Source organism: Excalfactoria chinensis, chromosome 6 (genome assembly GCF_039878825.1).
Source record: "Excalfactoria chinensis isolate bCotChi1 chromosome 6, bCotChi1.hap2, whole genome shotgun sequence".
Lineage (NCBI taxonomy): Eukaryota > Metazoa > Chordata > Aves > Galliformes > Phasianidae > Excalfactoria > Excalfactoria chinensis.
In genome coordinates this window covers 21,638,078-21,659,500 of record NC_092830.1, presented here as the reverse complement: position 1 = coordinate 21,659,500, position 21,423 = coordinate 21,638,078, and the positions used below count along the sequence as shown (strand labels likewise).

At 39.1% G+C, this 21,423-nt stretch overlaps 1 protein-coding gene across 6 annotated transcripts in view; it reads right to left on the bottom strand.

Annotated features, from left to right (window-relative positions):
- Positions 1-21,423, bottom strand: part of WDFY4 (WDFY family member 4) — a 128,167-nt gene that overhangs the window by 48,527 nt on the left and 58,217 nt on the right. For all 6 annotated transcript variants that reach the window (XM_072340679.1, XM_072340678.1, XM_072340677.1 and 3 more), the window contains 11 exons: positions 21,120-21,317; positions 19,775-19,892; positions 19,113-19,270; positions 18,445-18,683; positions 17,221-17,330; positions 16,201-16,392; positions 15,607-15,746; positions 3,933-4,010; positions 3,450-3,653; positions 2,591-2,642; positions 1,663-1,829 (listed from right to left, as the gene is read on the bottom strand). In XM_072340679.1, coding sequence (XP_072196780.1) covers positions 1,663-1,829; positions 2,591-2,642; positions 3,450-3,653; positions 3,933-4,010; positions 15,607-15,746; positions 16,201-16,392; positions 17,221-17,330; positions 18,445-18,683; positions 19,113-19,270; positions 19,775-19,892; positions 21,120-21,317 — 1,656 coding nt within the window. The remainder of the gene's footprint in view (positions 1-1,662; positions 1,830-2,590; positions 2,643-3,449; positions 3,654-3,932; positions 4,011-15,606; positions 15,747-16,200; positions 16,393-17,220; positions 17,331-18,444; positions 18,684-19,112; positions 19,271-19,774; positions 19,893-21,119; positions 21,318-21,423) is intronic.

Genomic DNA, 21,423 nt, shown 5'->3' with positions numbered 1-21,423 from the left:
TGCTGTTCAAACATGATATAAGGGAGCAGTCACAATCCATTTGTCTAAACAAGTGACTAGTTGACATTAGCATAACACTCCACCTGCACCCATGCACTCTTGACTTGCTGATAAACTCTGAGCCAACAACATCAACAGCATTGGATCTGCTGATTTTTGCAAAAAGCCACCTCACATCTGAATACGTGTTGTTTGTTTAATAGCAATACAGAAAAAGCAACAAACATCACTGCACAACAGTATGAAACAATGACCAATAACCAGACTAGAGCTATCCCTGTGCTGCAGAAATTAATCTAGCAGCTTCCAAGGCATCACAACATGCACTCTGTGCAGTGCAGTAGGTAAGACGGCTCCAGTTGCCTGGTTAAAGCGCAAACAGCTCACGAGGCAGCCATTTACAAGGCAGGACTGCAGTGCACTAAGTGAGCGCAGGACAGTTAATGTCACCCCCCGCTGCTTTTTTTAATACTTCTGTCAGCTCAGCAACACAGTGACTGCTGCTGGAAAAAACACGCCTAGCGTTTCTGACAGCTTCCTGTGGAGTTACACAGAGAAGAGACAGACAGCCTAAAGGCGCAAAATGAGATCAGCACACAGAAAACATGCTTCACATTTTCATGCCTGTCTCCTTCTGTTGGGGGAGAGGTACGTGTGGGCAGGGAAGAGGAGCAGGAACAGGGGGATGAATTATGTTGTATAGATAGACAATGTACCAACAGATCTAATAACATAAGGAAGCCATCACACTGTAGAGCACCAATATGACCCCTGGCAGAATGCCAAAAAATTCTGCTATGATACTGAGACAAACATAAAATAACTATTTCTATATCTAGGTGCAAACATCACACAGCACTGTAACAGCTCAATCTAAGTGCTTGAGTCTAACCCCCAGCTCCCACTATGGGATGGATGCTAGCTCCTGAACCAACTTTACTCTGGAAGTAAGAGGTATATTGCAGAAGATGACAGAATGAGGTCAGCTCTGCTCTTCGTGACAAAATTCCTCACAACTGTAGGGAAAATAGCTTTGTGCAGTGTATTTCCAACATCAAGGATTTGGCCTGAAGACACCATTGTAGGGACTATGCCAAGAGTGGAGGGCAGGTTGCCAGGTCTCTATGGCCTCAGGGGGTTGAATCTATTAAGTATTCAGCAGAAGGTGTAGAAAAAGGTGTGTGAAGGGACAAAGATAACACTTAATAGTATTCAACAGAAAGCGACTACAAACATTGCTGAACTAGCATCTATACAAAACTGGCATATCTTTCCAGAGACTATAAATTGGATCCAGACAGTGCTCTGGGCTTGAGTAAAGGCAGGGAAGTGGCACAGAAATCTCAGATTTGCAGTTTACCACATCTCAGGTGAATTCAGACAATATTTTCTCCTAGATAACAGAATACCTTCATCACATGCCTGAAATCTTTGTTTACTTCACAGAACTAATGTTAAAAGATCTTTAAGAATAGGTCTATGTAGGAGTTTTGTACAGTGGCTGGGAAATTGCAAGTGCACTAAATTAGCATATATTGATGTTTACTCTAGTGTAGACTGAATTAACCTGAACCAAAAACTGAAAGGAACAGGTAGGCCTTCACATCCAATTCACCCTCCGTAATGCCAACTCAAGAAAATTTTCTACCTCATCTTTACTACCTTTTCATTCTCTGCAAACTCCTGCAATATAATTTGTCTCTCCACACACAGTTCCAGGAAGTCTTCTGAGTGGAAACTTTCATGTAGAGCAGGGAAGAATGTTAGCTGGTTGCAGTCCAATCCTTTCTCATCCCTCTCCTCTTCTGATCCATTTAACATCAGCTCTCCTATATCAGTAAGAAAGAGATTGCAGTTTTAGTGGCAGCTGGATGACAGAAAAAGCATTGGCAATTTAGACATTTGCCCAAACTGTCCTACCTTGGGAAACTGCAGTATTTATCAGCCAAAAGAAAACAAAAACAGTCAAGAAGTTTCCCAGTTTCCCCCACATCTGAAAAAATTACCAACTTTTGTACCACATTTCACAAGTCTGTTTTTATTATTTCAATGTCTCAAGTAACAGAAAACCTGGCCTGGAAAAATGAAATACGTCGACAACCATCATATTTTGAAAAATCTGGTTCCATTTTGAACACTGAAAAACAATTTTAGAAGCTAATTTTTTGGCAATTTCTCCATCATTCTGTCCACATCTTTGGAAAGTCACTTTTCATTTACCACTTCCCTAAGCCATTTATCATCTGGTTTTAAAGACTATTAAGACTACTCTGAAGTAGAACTGAAGTATCAATAAAATCAGAGGAAAGGCTACACAGTTTTCCTCCTGAGGTTAAGCCATTGGGAACTTTTCAGATGGAGCAGGAAAGCAAAATTTCTATTTATCATTTTCAGTTTCAGACCTTTCGGGTAGCAACATAAAAAAAGAAACGGAATGTTTATATACTGCCAATAAAAACTGTACCAGTGCTTTTTAGGCCAGAACACTATTTTTCCCAAGACTAAATTCTAACTCAGAGCTCCATCCTCTATCTTCAGCTCTCTTTGTGTCCATCCACTACCCCAACGTACTTTAGCCCTAAATAGTTACCTGAACCCACTTCAGCAGTAGGAGTTGTTACATTTCTGTTTGCTAGGAGAACCTGAAAAGAGACTAGATGTGATGACACTGGAATTGTTGTTAGGTAAACATAACTCAAAACCTTGCTGCAGAGCAAAACACAGATTTAGAACCATGTTGCAAATAAGTGCCTTGGAAATTCAAATAAATGTGTCTTAAAGAACCTAAAGGAATAATTAGATGTAAGAATAAATGTCAATAATTAAGGAAAAGTCTATTGCCCTTTGAAAGGTGACCCTCCACAAGGCCTTTTATAGCATAAAATGATGCAGTCCAGTCTGCAGAAGTCTGTCAGATTTAGAACTTTGCATAAAAGCTGAAAATGCCTTGAATATGGGAACCTCTTGACACTTAAATTGCTTCATCTTCTGACTGATAGAATTTAGCACTTAGACACTACAGAGACAGACAGTACTAAATGCCTCGCATATACAGTTCAATGCTTAGTTCAAATGACTCAAACTCTTTTTTTTTTTTTTTTTTTTTAATTCATCCACCAATTTTAGCAGATCTAGTATGCATAAGACCCTGCTGGATACATACCAAAATACTGTACCTTTGATATACTGCAAACAAAAAAAATATTCCAGGTTATAATCTCACTTATCTGGAGATATTTCACATCAGAAAGGATGGAAAAAACATACTGTGGCTGCTAAATACATTGCAATTGTTGTTACTGTCTCCTGAAAAAAGACCAGCTTATTGGATTCCATATGCGTGGCAGAGCAAGTTGGTAAATCAGCTGATGGAATTCAGAGGAAAGAGGGGAATATATATTCACCAGCAACTGTTACAGAATTTGTGCACTTCCTGTAAAAGCTTTTACCTCACTCTTCATTCGCATCATTGTCGCTCGGTTGCTTGCCTGCTGAATCCTTCTCCTCATTCGTGAAGGCCCTTCATAACAATCAAGAATCCATCGCGGCTCTAATAACTGCGAGGCAACTCCCCACGGGCCCCGTCTGTGGAAGAGCTGCTCCTCAAGAACCATCCAGTCCTTAGCTGCTTTGCTGTAACCACATTGCAGCATCTGTAGGACAGAACCACTCTGTGTCAATGCTGTGTGCTTACTTCCTCCCATTCAGTGACAGCACCATCCCAGATTCAGAGGGATCAATCTGCCGAATTGGATCACTGTAGACTGCTGCAGACCCAATGCTCATGTCTAACAGCAACAACTATGCTCAGTGAAAGTGAAGTCTGAAAGTCTCAGGAGTATGCTGTACTCCTGCTAAGCCCAGCATGAATCTAAATACATATTCCTGGGGAGAAGGTGAGGAAGAACATGAAAAAATATTGTTATGTTTACCTGTACATGATTCCTGTACAAAGAGGCATACAGCTCCTGCCCAGTTCTTCGGTATCGTTCCATACAAGACACAAATCCCTAGGGAAAAAAACATCAGAACACATTATGCTGATATGAGGTGCTTAAGGATAAACTGAGAGGCAGAAGTAGGCATTACTTACTATGTCTTTCACAAGAATAATTAGGGACTATGGCCGTGTTTATGAGCTTCACAGCTCTCCAGACAGTATAGAGATGCAGCAAATATCTGAGAGCAAGCTGAACGCTTACTCCAGGGATGTGAACACCCCTTTTAACAAGGGTCATTAGTGGAATTATTCAAGAAGGAGAATGAAAACATTAAATGAGATGGTAAGGTTTCTTCTGTTGGATCTGAAATAGTACTGCAAATAGTATAAAAGGCAATTATCTGCTGCTGAGATTCTAAGTGAGGTAAGGATCCAAGATTTCTCACTATGATTCCGCTCCTTGCTGTATAAGCAGAAAGTGCAGACAAAGGAATGAGCCACATCACCTTTCTGCAAACAGGAAACCAACTGTTCCTAAAAATATTTTTGATATTTAGGAGCCTGAGTCCAATTTGGCAACAAGTGATTTTCACTATAAATACACTACTTACTGGGAATGTGATGCAGAGATCTGAGCTAGCTCTACAGCTGGAATATTGTAGAACTGTGCCAGTATAAAAAGACACCTACAGTAACTGCCTGCTTCACCACACAGCCCTGAACTCCATCACCACCCAGATACTTCTGGAAACACGTCCAAAAGCAGTCTGACAGAATTTCCTAGACACCTTCCTTCCCAGAATGCACTAGACTCACAGAACAGTGAAGGTGCATCAGCGCTCATGCATTTCATCTGTTATTTTATTTGAAAGAACTTCTCAAGCTGAAGGTCTCTGTTCAAGCACAAAACTGATACACTGCTGACAGGAGATTATGAGCTGCACTCTGAACTTTGCAAATAGATTGTTATATGGCTTTCTGCATGATATGCAATTGCTTTAAATTTCTACCTCTCCAGTCACACAACAGAGAATATAATACTAACCTCACAGAAGTATATAGGTTAAGTGGTCCATCGTGGGGGGATTATTAAACACACTGAAATGAAGTCAGTTTGATTATCTTCACACCTACTCCCCCAAAACCTACATCTTTATAAATGTTGAATCACAAGATCCAACACTCACAGCAGAGACCTATACAAAACACAAACCACAGAATTTCAAACCATACATCCTGTCTAAGCCTCCCTTCTAGAACGATCAGTAGAAAAATTAAACTTAATGGAATACATGATAGGCTGAACTATTATCATCTGAATAGTAGTAAAATAGAACCTAGGATACTTAGTGTCATACTAATTCACTAAAAGCCTATTTTAAGCTTCACTCAAAGACAATCTTCCAAACTTCAAAAATGCCAGGTTGGTTCTTCTCTTTTTCCTTGCAACCTAGGAAATACTGAGTCCCAAGGGCTTGAAACAAGAAGCATTTGTTGTCATTAAATCTGTTGCCTGATCAAAGACACACAGCATACTGAAAGTCTGTATATACAGTTGAAGTGCTAAGCCACTGCTGAGTAAGTTGCTGGCTTGTTTTACCTTATCTCAGGAAGGCACTGAAGAAACAGCTCATGGTTTGGCTTTAATAGACTCTCCTACACTCATGGGACTGCTCTCCAGTGTTGTAGAATTTTTTTCTATGCTAACAAAGATTGTTGCTCCATCCATATCTCTCTCCTTGCTCAGTATCTTGCCCTGTGACTGCCAGCAAGAAGGTGCTGGGATGAGTTCAGCACCTTATGGTTCTTAAGTTAAAAAATAAACAAACAACAACAGCACCCTCCTGTTTGACAGTGCATTTCCTAGAAAAATATTTTACCCTATTACAACTACAGTCTGCCATGTCTGACAGAACCTGTTCAGAGATAGTATAGGATAGGTTAGAGAGCCTCAAAGTACCATGCAAAAGCTTTCATGCCCACCAGGTGGGTTTCTAACAAAGGTAATAGATTGAGATTGCTGCGAGTCACAGCCCATGTCTAAACTAGCTGTGGAAATTCCATATCCTTACTACCTAAAGCCATGGATCAGATGGGTAACTTTTAAACGCATGGACTCTGTGCCATGCTGGCAGTGGTTCCTCACAGCAAACTGTCTGACTGCTGCTTGCACTGTGCTATAATTAAGTTAACACACAAGGTCTATGTGGTGCGCCGATTACTGCTGGCTGCCAGCCAGGTCCGTACCCCTGCCGTGAAGTCACATTTATTGGTGTTTCCCTGCAGGAAGCTCCTGTTTTACACTGATGAAAGTCATTACATTTTTGTTTGTTTAAAGCATCATTAAACCTGTAATCACAGTTGTGGCCTCACAAAAGTATTTCATAATTCATATAAAACTCCCATAAAGGCTGGACCTAGTAAGCAACAGCGTCTCTGTGCTGTTGAGCCAGGCTCAGTGCAGGAGGAGACCAGAAATCCCAGTTTTTTGTGGACATAGGTTAAAAGCCACTCAGAGAAGATGAGCAATTCCTCCATGTATTAGCAGCCATTTCAGATACCCGTAGGCTATTCAAGCAGAGCTGGAGCCCTACTGGCAGCTGTTTCAAAGTTGCACATAGCTTGTATTTCAGTCATGGTCATCGATCAGACCCCTGAGGTCAAAGCCCACGCTCCAAAGACTCTCACCGACTTTGCTGTCCCAGCCCCTAGTCTTTGGAACACATGCAGGGTTCTAAGAAGGAAAAAATTCTTGTCAGATGAGGCCAGCAGGAAAGACTAACACCACTTTGGCTTCCAAATGAGCAATAACTAGTCATCTTCAACCAGATGAACATGCCCCTAGTGATCATCCTCATAAGAAATTCATCTGGTTATAAAAATGAATGGTTAACAAAGTTGGAGATCGCTGTTACTGGGAAAAAATTAAAACATATCCAATAAACAGCATATAGACTAGGCTACCATTCACTCAGTGTTTGCTCAAAACAATTAGAATACATAGTAGTGATTGACAAATGACTATTTGCCATAACCTCTGAACAAATAAGCAGGTTCCATTACAAACACAATTGAAATCATATACTATAGGTGGTTATCCTTTACAATGTCAACTCTACACAGCAGATATAATGCAGCAGTGCCACAGGTTAGTATTTATTTTGAACAAAAAGGAAGTTACTGGCTTTGATAAATGTTAGTACTGTGTGACATAATAAAGTTTGTGTTTCTTATATAAAAGCAAATCTGAAGGAAGGAAACATAACCAGTATGCAAAGGAAGATCAAAACAAAAGACCATACTGATCCATGCTTGCTTAGAAGTCTTAGGGTGGTATCATGCTTTAAGTCTTCCTTACAACAGCTCCTCTACTTTGCAGCAGTAGGCACTTGCATTGAAGTACAATTAGGTCATCTTGCTGCCTCACATTTTCCAGATAATACTTACAGCTTGAAAAGATGATGCGATTTATAAGCTCTCTCTCAAAAAACAAAAATATAATAAAAAAAACCGAACACAATGAAACAGGCAACAACAACAACAAAAAAATACAAAACAACACAACCAACAACTGAACAACCAGAAACCAAAGCCATTTTTCCTCCTCTTGCAGCATGGAGACACCATGCAAATAAAAACAAACATGATTAGCATTGAGGTTGAGGTTGGTATGCAACAAATGATTGGACACTTTAGATGTGACAGTAAAGCATGCTTAAAACCTCTATTGGCAATTACTGCTAAAGCCAGTATCCACAAAACAAGCATCACTAGAAAGACAAAAAAAAGAGTGAAATTAATGCAAGTTTTATATTTCAGTCTTTCGTTCTGTCTTGAATCAAGCAGTCAAATGCATTTTTAATTACACAGAACTCAAAGAAATGTGATTTTATAAAGTTCAGTTTCACTTTCAGTTTCTAGTTTCAGTTTCATCTAGAGCTAACAATCCTCTTAACAGAAAATGTCTGAAATGCCATTACATGCTACAGAGCTAGATTGGCAACAATTCAGTTTTGAAGCTAAACTCTTCCAAAATACAAATATCACCTTGTAGTACTCACTTCATTTCCCATATTTATCCTTTTTCTACTAATCTAACCAGAACTTCTTTCCCCTTCCTAGAAATATGCAACTAAATTATGAATACTTCTGGACTTTCCCAGCTAGATTAGGAAAAATAAATCAGCCTCAGAAGCAGAGGAATCAAGTTCACATCCAGAGCATTACAGACAAGCACCCAAGTGTCACAGTGAGTTACTAAAGCTGGCTGAAGTCTCCAGTTCACTGACACTGTGGTACTCAGCCACAGAAGACAAAGGGCTTTCCAATGAAAGCCAAGTCAACCATCACTTCAACATCATAGTGTAGCAGAGGCCAGATAACCCAAACAAGCCACCCATCCTGTGACTCAGTGACCATGCACTGGGAAGTGAGTAGGTTTACTACTTAAGAGGATAAACTGTTTCCTTAGACATCAGGTAGCAAACCAGTATACTGGAGGCAAATAATGTTTTTCTTAGCAGATCAAAGAGCAGTTTGTCCTAGTCCTTGGCACATACTCTCCACACTGAAGACTATCTGCACTTTTTTGAATAACAAAATTGTTATTACCATGTGGATTTTATTGTTACTTTGCCAAAATTCATTTAGCTTTTCAACAGACTGTAGTTCCAGCAGTTAAGTGTGGCATGTGAGCTTCATGCCTCAACCCACTAGGAGGCTAATGCACACTGCCAACTGCTCCTAAGGATCATGGATGGATTCCTGGCATCGCCAGTTGGTTGGGGAATAGCAGACTTAATGAGAAAAACCTCTGTATTTCAGTGCACCATAAACACATCCACACACAGGAGTGATGAGTTTCAAGAGGATAAACCCAAACTACTGGGTACACGTGATGAGATTTCTACATTTTATTATCAGCTACATTTTTGGCAGCACAGAAACTGCCCCACTTCTATAGCAACTACGTGTAATACATATGTAAGCATGCACACACACCCCTCTTCAACAGCTGATACTACTAAAGATATGAATTCCTGTCAGAACAGCTAGAAGTTACTTCCTAATAGCAAAAAGTGAGGCCTGTACTTTATTCCTGTCTCTGAGAATGGCTTCTGTGACTTTGGGATAATTCACTCAACCTCTTGCATGCAGTTTCCCTCCTGTTACAGAAGAGGTAGAAAGCATTGAAAGGTAAGGTTTCAGCAATACTGTGACACTGGTATAGGCTTAGAGCTCGGGGTCCCAAACACCTCTTTCTCCTGGCTTCCAAAATTGTCAGTTTTATAAAAATGCACACATTTAAAGGTGATACAATAATTCTGTAGCTTTTTAGTGTCTGTAGAACAATCCTATATTCCACATGATACACTACAACAAAAAGCATGAATGGAGCACAGACAAGTGCAGCAAAGCTTTAACTTGACTTACAAGGATGAAAAGAGCATGGAATGACAGCACAGGCAGGAAACCTACACCCTCATTCAGGGGAAATGTCTAAGATCATCCTGCAGAGATTTCTAGGACCTCTGCTGATGTCATGTTCTTTACTTGCATGTACCACCACCCAGTTATACTCTCAGCTCTTTTCAAACCCTGCCCCTTGATAGAAATTTAATATCCTCACTACGTGAACTCATGTAGTTTATACTGCTCCCTGCAATATAAGCCTCATAACTTGTGGAAAAGTTGGTCATAATTCTTCTCCTTTTAAAGATTTTCAATAAAAAAATAATATGATTTAGAAATCCCTGTGTATAGCAATTTAAATCAAATAATTCTCCTGAAATTAATATGAATATGAAACTCCTGAAGAAAATGGATGTCTCTGAACCAAGAAACATGGACAGTGATTTTTCTTTCCATATATTATGCAGAGAAAAAAAAAATAATTCTGTTTCTAGGGCTTGTCTGTACCAAATAAAACCTTTTTCATCTGCATTCACCCCATTCAATTCAACTGGCACAGTCTCTACTATGTGAAAACAAAACTTTGCATCCAGCAGCTCTTGAAAGATGAGATTTCAATGCTACCAGCTTTAGGCATCAATCTCCTTGGACTGGAATTTCATATCCAAGCTTAAACTTGAACCAGACAAGCTTGAAAAAAAAAAAAAATAGAAAAAAAAGATGAAAAAAAGAAACAAACAAACAAACAAAAACAAAACAAAACAAAACAATTTTTTTCACATAATGTGTAATTAAATTAAGGAACACAGGACTTCACTGTCATAGGATGACAGTTTGAAAAACACTGAAAAATTCCATTGGAAGAGCTGCCAGTAAGAAATTTTGGAAGGGAAACTGATCTTTTGTTGCAGCTTTGAGATGAACTGTAACTGCTATAAATCTAAAAAGGAAAAATGTTCCTAGGATAGATTCCCTACACTGCATTGTGCTGAGACACACCACCTCCTGTAGCAATTGCTGTTGGCTTTTTATGGGGAGACAGCCTAATGATTTGTACTCTCCATTATACTATGTTTATATTCTAATTCCTCTATCAAACAGTGGAAATTAATTCCAAATATTCCAGAAGTTTATGATTTGTAATATATAAAATTACATGGCTCTGTATTTTTTGTTTTCATTAAGCTGTTCTCCAACCTGCTGACCTCTTGGGCTATTTATTTATGATCTTCAAAGTATCTGAAACTGATAGATGAACAGTACATCAGATAACTGCTTAAGAGGACATAAATTCTTTGTTCAAAGTTAAAGAAACTTTTCCAGCTTCCTGCAGCATACTGTAATTTAGCTTTGAGCCAGTTATTAAACAAGACAATAATATTATAATGGAAATTGTTTAATATACATCATTAATAGCAAAGTGCCTGCGTTCACTAAACTAAAAATGTGTGCTATGAGCAGTTTTGAAATGAATATTTGATTCCAATCTTCCCTTGTGCATTTAATGACATGCTAATTTACATTTTAATTACTTCCTAAGAAATCAAAGCATTTGTTGACAGTAGAACATAATGTCAACTTCACAGTGCACTGTTGGTAGATGGTTAATGAACTTAATTAGATAATTAGTGATGTTAATTATCCTTCTATTATGAAGACAAAAATGTTACACAAGTAATGCACTTTTCTAAGAAATACTATTATGTTTGCTTGTTTTAACTCTGTTAGCTTGAAAAGCTGGGAGAAGATCAGAGTGAAAAGAAAAATATTTGTTTAAGTAATAATTGTGATATTATGTTTCAGAAATTTATTAAACTTTTATTTCACTTACCATGAACCGTTAAGCATGCCCCTCTCTGTATCCCAAATATAACACATACATTAGTAACTTCACTTTGTCCAATCCTTCTCTCTCTTCACTACTCCTCCTATAGCCATTTATCAGAGGAGGCCGTAACAAGCAGCCAGCGTTTGAAGGTGCTGACCCACTACAAGCAGCTGAACAAAATGCTGATCTTTACATTTGGGTGATCATGGCCAAGTCTCTAAGTCCACATCCACCATGGTGAGATAAAGTTTCTTTCTCACACACACAAAAAACAAAAGTCACTGGCAGCGTGTTAATACTCACTTTATGTGCTGAAGCCAAGTATTCTTGGCCCCAGCAAGAGTCTGGAGATGTGCATCAGCCTTCCATTTTAACATTAAACACTTCTGCTTGAGAAGATTTAAACAAAACAACCCTCTGAAATACAGATATCTGCATGCACATGTGTGACCCAATAGTTTGTGAATGGTCCAAGAATTTGAGTTTCAAGCAGATAATTTCTCCACATTCCTTTGCACCTAACTCAAAAATGGCAACCAAAACTGGGAAGCAAAATTAACAGCCAAGAGAGAATGAAGGTGTCATACTCTTTGATTGACTCACATTGGGGGAGAACCCCAGGCAGGACTAATTCTGTACCTGTGATGTAACTTTGTTCCAGATAAGTCAGCCTTGACACTGCACAAAAAAAGTTAAAAGCCTTCTATACAATTTGTAAGTGCTACAGAAACACCTGACTTTGTCTAGTGGTTTGTTCTAAACCCATAGCAAATGTTATTACTGTTTCATCTTCTTTAGTCTGACTATTGAATGCAAATAATAACCCACTAATCAACCCCTTTCCTCTCTCTACTGTGCAAAGCTTTCATATTTTGACTGGCTTCTTACATCATTCTCAAATTCACTAAGATTTTTCTCACTTAGGAACAACAGTGCTTAGCTCTCAGTAAATATATTCCACCTAGTGTACTACGTCCAGTTGGAGACTCCCCAGTAAAAGAAACAATTGAAGATGTAGGATAGAGTCCTGCAAAGGATCGCTAACACGAGTAAAGATTTGAGCACCTCTTATATGAGAAAATATTGGGAAAGCTGAGACTATGTAGTCTAGAAAAAGAGAATGTTCAAGGGGTTCTTAATGCGTATAAAATGTCTGACAATGCACTTGCACATCTGAAGGCTAGGCTGTAAATACAAAAGCAGTGCAATCAGTGGCACCCAGTGACAGGACAACAGGCAATGGGCACAAACAGAAATGGATGCCTCATCTGAGCATCAGGAAACTCTTTCTGTGGATGTGACTGAGCACTGAGGTTGCCCAAAAAGCTTATGAAATGTAAGTCCTTGGAGACACTCAAACTACTTGGACATGGTCCTAGGCAATCTGCTCTAGGTGATGCTGTTTGATCAGAAGATTTAAACAAGATGACCTCCAGGGATACATTCCAACCTCAGCCTTTATATGACCATCATCTTTTTCCTTCAACACATGTGTTAAAGAGGCCATAATATAACACCAAATCAAGTTCCAAGTGACATTATTTATACATTTTCCATTACAGACATTTTGACACTATCAATAAGAGACTATTTTCATCTAACAATCCCTCGTTGTAACCTACAGTCATTTCTATACTGCTATAGCAGTGTAGAGTCACTCTTGAAGTCCAAAAAACTTCATCCAGAATACAACTAAATTAAATCTGCAGAAGCTTATAAATTGCATTTGATGAGAATCTCATTTACTTTAAATGTAACTTGTGCTCCAAGCTTACTTTGTTACAGAGAAACCCATCTTTTATTTTTATGAAGGAAAAGGACTACAGAAAAGCATATTTTCTTCCCCTTAATTTTTATTCTTTTTTTAATCTCTGCAATGTTTTTTCAAATATTGGCTGGAGGGAGAAGTAGGGAGAAGGAGAGTGGAGAACAATATTTGGAACTGTAGCTTTGCATCTCAATGAGAGGAACAATTTATCAGAGCTAGGGAGCTGTCAGTCCTTGACATGATAAGGAATAACATCAAATGAGTAATGTTTCCTTCAGACCCAGCTCCTTTAATTACAAGCCGCTTCCTCGCAGAAGAGAGACAGAAGATGCAGAAACACCAATTTCATGCACTTGTGCCTGAATAATGTCTCCATGCTGCCTTTTCCAGATGGCAACCTTTTCACTGGAGGAACTAATGATGTGGGCATATTTAGGGAAAAACCAATAACGGAGTCTTTAACCTTCAACAGCAGAAAGCATGTTGTACAAAATGTTCCTTGGGATACATTTACAAATATCAATTACATTGCTCACTGAGGTGTAATCAGCTGTAATAATCAAAATTAATTTTAAAAAATAATTAAACAGACCCCAGGGCAAATAGTCGATGCTCTTGCAGTATGACATCACAGTCTACATATGTACCTGGGAAGTACTTGCTCACTCTGAGCAGCAGCTTGATTTTAAGGAATGAGAAGGACGCTGAGGCATACTGAAAAGACTGCTGCTCAGCAAGGCACTATCATCAGACATATTACTTGGGTATCACAGCCTCTCATCAACACACCTGGAAATGAAGCAGTGATCACTGGGAATAAAGCTTCAGCATGCTGCATCTTGAGCTAGAGGATTCAAATACCCTTAGCTAGTGCTGTAGCAGACAGTCTCTTCAACAGGAGAAGAAAAGACCTTGATACCTTCTGCACTGATGAGAATGCCAGACTCTAAGGTGACCCACTGAAACAGATCTGAATAGACCGCCAATACAGTGCTTCCCTACCCTATAGATACTGCAGCCTCGACACACACAACTAACTGCTATTCTAGACAAGTACCTAGCAAAACACAAATGTCCCTCTCTCCATTCCTAAAGTAAAAGCTTACAGATGGAAAAGAAAGTCCAGCTGCATCACTTCTACATAAGAACATCAAAGAACATATATGTTGGCAATAGGAATATTGCATACACTCCAGACCCACCTTTGCTTTGTATAAGCTCTCCTTATCTCTTGACACAAAAATCAAGATCTGGACCTTTAATCTTCAACATTAGGTAAGAAATGAGAGAACAATGCTATGGTAATATCTGATTCTTTTTCCTAATTCAGTGTCTTAAGGACAAGGTTTACAGCCAAAAGGAGCATCATGAATACGTGTTAATATGTTAAGGCTGCCTAACTAAGACCATGGTTCAATGCTACTATAGCATTACAAATAATATGGCCCTAGCTACTGTAACTTCTTAGAAATCACATTCAGTAAAACATACATTCTTATAGTACTCCATTTTATAGCTAGCAGTGTACAATTCACCAAGATTCAGAAACCTATGAATATCATAGAAAAAGAGCAGAGTAAATAAATGAAAACATGCCTTTAGGTAGGCAACAACAATTCTATCATTAGAGTTACAGCCTAGAAACAAAAATACCAGATTTACTCCACTCAGATAAGTGGGGCAAACCTTTCTGGATTAACCATTCTCACACTTCACTCCTCCTCATCACAAAAATCAATACTGCCAACATAAGTAGTTCATTAAGGGAGATCTCAGTGAATCCCAGCCTTTAGTTTATTAACTGGCTATTCAGTTTCCTACTCTTCCCACCTTAAAAATACATTACTCCCCTACTTTTTGCCTTGCTTTTTAAACTTGATTTTTAGTAAGTTCATAAAGTTTTTGACCAGAGTTAGTTGGGTTTAGAATTATAGATACTACTATGCCTCAGTTACTTAAAAGCACTACAGAACTAACAGATAGTGTTGACAAGCAGGACTTAGGTCTCTAAATGTGAGGTACATGAAGGAATATGAAAAGCATATGGATGATCAGGCACTATCAACAAATCAAGTTGGTAGCATTATAGGCACAACTTCTGAACTTCACTTTCTACACAGACATGAATCCAAGCAGGTTTTCCAGCAGAAACAACTATACATGCACACAAAATGACATTTCTAGGAAAAAAAAAAACAACATGTTTTCTCACCGCATGTGAGCTACATAATCATTCCATACATGGACTAAAGCCATTTCACAGCATGTCAGTGCTGCTCTAAGACTGATCAAATAAGCTTTTGATGACTAATCAGGGTCATGTAGGCACCTCTGCCCAGTCCCAATGAGTGCTCCCAACACTACTGCACAAACACCTGGATTGCCCTGAGCTCCAACACTGCTTTTTGTCTTAAGCTCACTGAAAGGCAAACCCAAAGTAAAGCTTTCTGGCCACTCCTATCCAGGTCAGAAAAAATTATACAGAATTGTCTTTTTCTAGTCCTGAAGGCTAGGAAAGCAACCTTAATAGCAATGGCTGCCTAATTTCCAAAGGAACATTTCACCTGACATACCCAGAAGCCTTCAAAATCCAGACAAATTCTCCAGAACCATGCCAGAGAAAGAGCAGAGACAGAAAAGACAAAAACCAGATGTTACCTCAGATTTGCACGTCATTTCCTTTGTATTTCGGCTAGGCATCAACCTCATAGCAGAAGAGAGGCTTTCACTCCAGGAATTATGCTTGCTTTGAGACAGGCCTAGTACTGATTTATTCTGGAGAACTCTCTTTTCAGATGCTGTGAGCCAGAAAAGAAAAGAAAAAAGATCCTGAAGTTGAGCTTTTGGAAAGGTCATGCATAATGTATCCATCTGACACTAGAGAAAACATTTTACTTACAAGAACATTAAAAACCTGTATTTGAAAAATCTTACTGAGGTTTGCTATAGACAACTGTCATTGGAATGACCTTCACCCAAATATCCCCCCCCATGAAATTGCTAAATTAAATTGGATACAATTGTCAAAGAACATCCTTCTTGCAATACAACACCAGCCCTACAAGCTCACCAGATGATTACAGAAGGGCTGAGGACAATATAGAAAACAGTCACAGTGGTCAATTACTGAAAATGAGATATGTACAGCCAAGGAATTGGCAGTTTTACACTATGTGCTGTATTCGCTGCAGTACCTTTGCTTATTAAAGTGAGTGTTATGTTTAAATTAAAAAAAAAAAAAAAAAAAGATACCTAGGAAATTTTGCCAAGCCTTTGTCATCATTTCTTCCCATAATGGGGTGATCTCAGTTATCTTCATGTCCCTTTCTCTGTCACTTCCTTTTACAGAGAGATCCATGTCATAAATGTCCTCCAAAGCCTGCCGCCTCTGTGAGATGAGCTGCTTCCAGATGATTTCTATTTTTCTCAGAATCTCCTGATGAACTATGACAACAATATGAATGAAGAATCAATTGAACAGTAGCATGTCAAGCAGCAGATAAAGTAAAAGCACCTAATTTGGCAAAACACTGCTGGAGTCTATAAAGTTGTTCATTCTGCTCACTGCCTCCACACATTTGAAGCCAGACTATTCAGTTTAATACACAAAAACACATTTCAGCTGCCTGAGTGAAATGAGTAGGAGCTACAAATGATTCCTTCTGGCTCCTCTCTTGGGAAACATCTCATCAGAAGTATGATGATCTTATTGTGTGGAGTTCTAAAGCACCTAAATGTGATTCCTCAAACGTCAGAGACAGTGGGAAGAAACAATCTAAACATGCCAAGTCATGAAACAATCTGATATAGCAGCAGGAGATGTAAAAGGAAGTTCTGAGCTGTTTTGCTGCCTTTCCTTGCAAATCAGACCAATTTGGAGTATCCCCCTGCAGGAAGGTTCAACTGACAGCCTCCCCAGTGAATCATACTCATATTTTCCACAGGTGCTACATGCTCCTCCCTATGTATAACAGATAATCTATATGCATCCTGGAAAAAAAATATTCAGAACTATAAATAGGAAGTAGCAGTGCACTGATAGTGGTAATAATCTGAAGAAGAGATTGCCAAACATATCTATTATTCCCAAGGACACAGAATATGAATTTGAAAATATACTGCATAGAAAACACCTTTTCCACAATGTGATTTGAAGCTCCTATAAACTCAAATGAGAGAATTCAGCAGCATTTGCACAAGCTGTATGGATAGCTGTCTAGGCCAGGCACCTTCCTACTCTGTAAACTGAAGTCAATGTGTGCAATGAATTACCATCATCTGGAGTAGGCAGGTTACCCTTCTCCTCTTCACTGGGTGCAAGGAAAATTTGGTGATACGAAGCCAGTTTAGGTTTTGCATCCACCCCAAAACCTTCTGGATAGCTATGGCAGAAGAAAAGGAGAGCATGTGAGGAAAGGAAATGTAGAACAAACCAAGAACCGTAAAAAAAAGCCAGAGATATTTCCACTCATCCTCTACTATCTGATTCACACAGCAGGTCAATATTCCCAGGCTCAATAGCTTACACCAATCAGATGACACTGCAGAATTTACAGGAAATGGAAACTAAGTGACAGCCAGTCTGGCTTTCAAAGTTATGGAGCACTCATCGAGATCCTATGGATCATTATGTTCTACAGGTCTTATCCCTGCAATCCTTGATGTAGTTGTAACTACCATTTACCTCAATTAGCCAAAGCACAGGACTGTTCTGAGGCAGCCAAACTGCATCCACCTTTCCTGCATCTCTCCTGAGCATCTTGTATGTGAACTCTTTGCTCTAAATTTCTTCACTGAAGCTATCACCCATTTTGCAGTAAACACTGTGTTGCTGTATTCTCAAGCTGACCTGCTTACTTACTCATTCGGTTTACAAAAGCATTCAGCACATCAAAGCCACATACTTTAACACCATGTTATTAGGATCAGGTAGATATTATTACAGTTAAGAATATTATGGCCAAAAAGAATTATAGTTGTTGGGATGTGGAGTGTCAGGGAATTTCAGTAGGTAAAGAACACCAGGAACTTCAGCTAAGCAGTAATACTCAAAGTAAACATAATGAAATCCACAAAGCCAGCAGACAACTTGTACATGGATCCAGAAATGCTATAAGTAGCTGAAGAATAAAAGATGACAACCCTTCTTAAAATCCATGTAAGCAAAATAAACCATCACAAAATATAAAACCATCTACAAAGAGATCCCAAATGGTCAGAAAATTCATGAACTGAAAAGACTAGAGATTAAAAAAATCAAGTAGGGAAGCATGACTTAGCATTTGCTCTGTTCTCATTCTTCTCTAAGGGCCAGAATTAGACAACATAGGAGTCAGGGCCACCTAGATCTTTTTTCTGACCCACTAAAGGCACTTGCAACATACTATATTATTTCAACTGTAAGCAGGCACCACTGCAAGATGCCCCATCTGTACACACTGCTATACATGACAGCACAGAGTTAAGTAGACATCACACTGAGACAGACATTTGTACCTGCCAGAATTCAGTTGGCAAAGACAGTGCATTAGGCAGATAATGAAATTATTACTTGAGTTGTAAGTTGCAAAAATAATGTCCCACTGCTCCTGCAGAACACTGAGCGTGTTGAGGACATTAAACTGTTCTGGAAGTGACTGTTGTGGTCTGGACAGGCAGTAGAGGATGGCTCTGTTTAAAAAGCCATACATGGCACTGAGTAAAACATCCTTTTGAGAAGCAGGGGCTTCTAAGGCCTGTGAAAATAAAAAAAAAAAAAAACAACAAAACAGTAGTGCAAGCAAGTATGGCTTGTTCAATGAACTCCCATTGTCGAGGATCCGTTCTTCTCACTTCTTTTAGCTGCTGTAAAGTCATTTCAGAAATATTCCCCCAGACCACCTGTTACAGACTCACTCTTCCTGTAGTTCAGTAGAAGTCTATTGAATTGTGGAACAGTAATTTTTGTTCATTCAGTAACACACACGTAGGTAACAGAAAGTGGCACAGGGAGAAGAGCTAAAAATCTAGCTCTGGCTGTCATTTACAGCCACAATGAGCTCATGCAAGAAAACAGGCATAATAACAAGCAAACTGCAGCCATCTTCTTGAGAACTGTGCCATCACCAACAGTGTGAAACAGAAAATGTTGACAGTGGTTTGAAAAAGTCTTACATGTGACTCACCCTTGTAATCTGCTTGACAATGAAGAGCAGGATTTGCTTGGTATCTGTGGCAAACATTCTGCTGATCATTTTCTCAATCAGCTTCTGAACAAAATAAGTAACATTCATCATGGATACAGATGCAGTTGATTCTGAAGAGCTATGAAGAACACTGTTCCCTGGAGAGAATATAGGAGAGTTGATAATCCCAAAACACGCTGAGATTAAAATATGTGGTGTGAGATCTGAGATTATCAGAGCTGAGTCTTAGCAGATTGATGTCAGCGACTCAGAGGTGGACATGTCTAAGAAAACTATGTATAGAAGAAACATGCTAATTAGACTGGGAGAGACTGAAATGCTGTCATGAAGGACTGGTCCCACCAATGACTCAGCAAGTAGAGCAGCAACAACTAAGTTAACCGGGGTTGTTTCCAGAAGCACTCAAGTAATGCCTGAAGTTTATTTCTTGTAAAGTACTCCATTCTAATGTTCAGAATCAACTCAAAGTAACTGAGAAACACAATAAAACTACAGCAATTTATGCAATCTGGTCTGTGGCAGGATTAAATACACAGACCAGATTGTTGAACTGAGTCTTACATATTGTTTCCAAGCCTGCCTAGTAGTTACAGCTAAATAAAAAATGTCAGCTAACTAATGATCTGCATCTCACTACTCACCTCTTGGTCTTGTTTTCCCTTCACCTTGGCTGATAACATGGAAGACATCCATAGCAGAAAGCAAAACTTTTGTCTGAAAATGTCTTTTCTGCTCACTGGTGGCATCCTCTGGAAAAGCCTGTATAATCACCACATACACATTACTACAGCAGAAAAACACCCAGAAAATTAGACTCTGACATTCATTTTCAGCTTTTATTCAAAGGCCTTTGAATTCACTAGATCTTTAGTAGTTTGGTAAAAGCTTTGCTCAGAGCAATGAGAAGAGGTTCCAAGTGAAGGAGCATAACCTGAGATAATTTAGATTGCCAAACATCTCCCTTAACCCCCCAGGCAGTGCTTTAGAAAGATAAGGAGAAAAACAACACAAAAACAACAATAACTATTTCACTTCTGTGCTTGAATCCTTACTGAGGGCATATGAAAAGCTGATGCAATGTGACAAGTTACCTTTGGCATCACATTCACAGAGAACACAAACAGAACTGGCATTCAAAAGCAAAATAGTAGCTCTCAGAAAGCCTGTCAAAAGTACATTCCTGAACAGTTAACAGACAACAAATGTAACAGCAGACCCTCATACCCTAGCTGGGAGAAGAGAATATCTTACATAAATCTACACTCTTAACAGAGAGCCAGCACAATGCACTTCTGCATACTGAGCACAAGCAAAGTTGTGCACAAGGGTAGAACAGGGGCTCACATGTGGCTCCCAAGAAATCTTGTCCTCAGTGAATCTGGACTATTGACAATTTGCTGATTAAATCTTTCCACACTGAGTGGCTGGAATTCATAACCAAGGTTCAATTGGTTATGAATTCCAGATTTTACTTATCTATTTTAAGAGGGAGGAAAGACAGTTGATTTGGGGTTAATAGGGCACTAAAAAGAAATTGGCTGAAAAAAACAGTATACAGGAATGCTTCATATAAAGTCTTCCATTCTCACAATTCAAGGGGAAGTTCTAATGATACATAGGCATTACTGAGGAAAAGGGAAAAATTCCATGCCTTACTTTAATGTTAGGTTTTTCCTGAAAAAATGCATTTGCTTTTGTCTAGAAGTAGCATTCTCTTAGTTCACATGAAAGCAGAGCAGGTAGAAAAGAAGTCTCTTCCTTGCAGATAATGTTGGAATTCCATTAAATATGTTGTCCTGATCTGCCAGGAAGTTATGCATGCTAGGAGTTGTGATCCAGCCTTGTCCTGGGCTGCTGACATTTCTCACTGAATACACTCTTCACCACTCTCAGCCCTTCACTAGGCCACTAGCATGTTAATTGCCTCCTGTCCTTCCACCCCTAGCGCAAAGCAGAGCAGCAAAGCCTGAGGACTATGGAAAAAACCTCAAGAAGCAGCTCAAGTGGATGTCCTTGTTTGTTTGCTGGGATGTTGAGAAGACTGTCTGTCAAGAGGATGTGCAAGAAATCCCACACTTGTTTCTTGGCAGGATGAGGCAGGAGTGGGAGAGAGGAAGAATCAGTGCAGCCTTTCCCTTCAGCAATTGCTGGACCATCAGGGGTCAAAAGACCTTCAGAACCTCCCTGTAGACACAGATAAACAAGAAAAGGATTTTAATTTATAACCTGTTTTGAAGCTTATTTTTCATAGCAACACATTTCTGAAGGGTTTGTGATGTCTCACATTCAC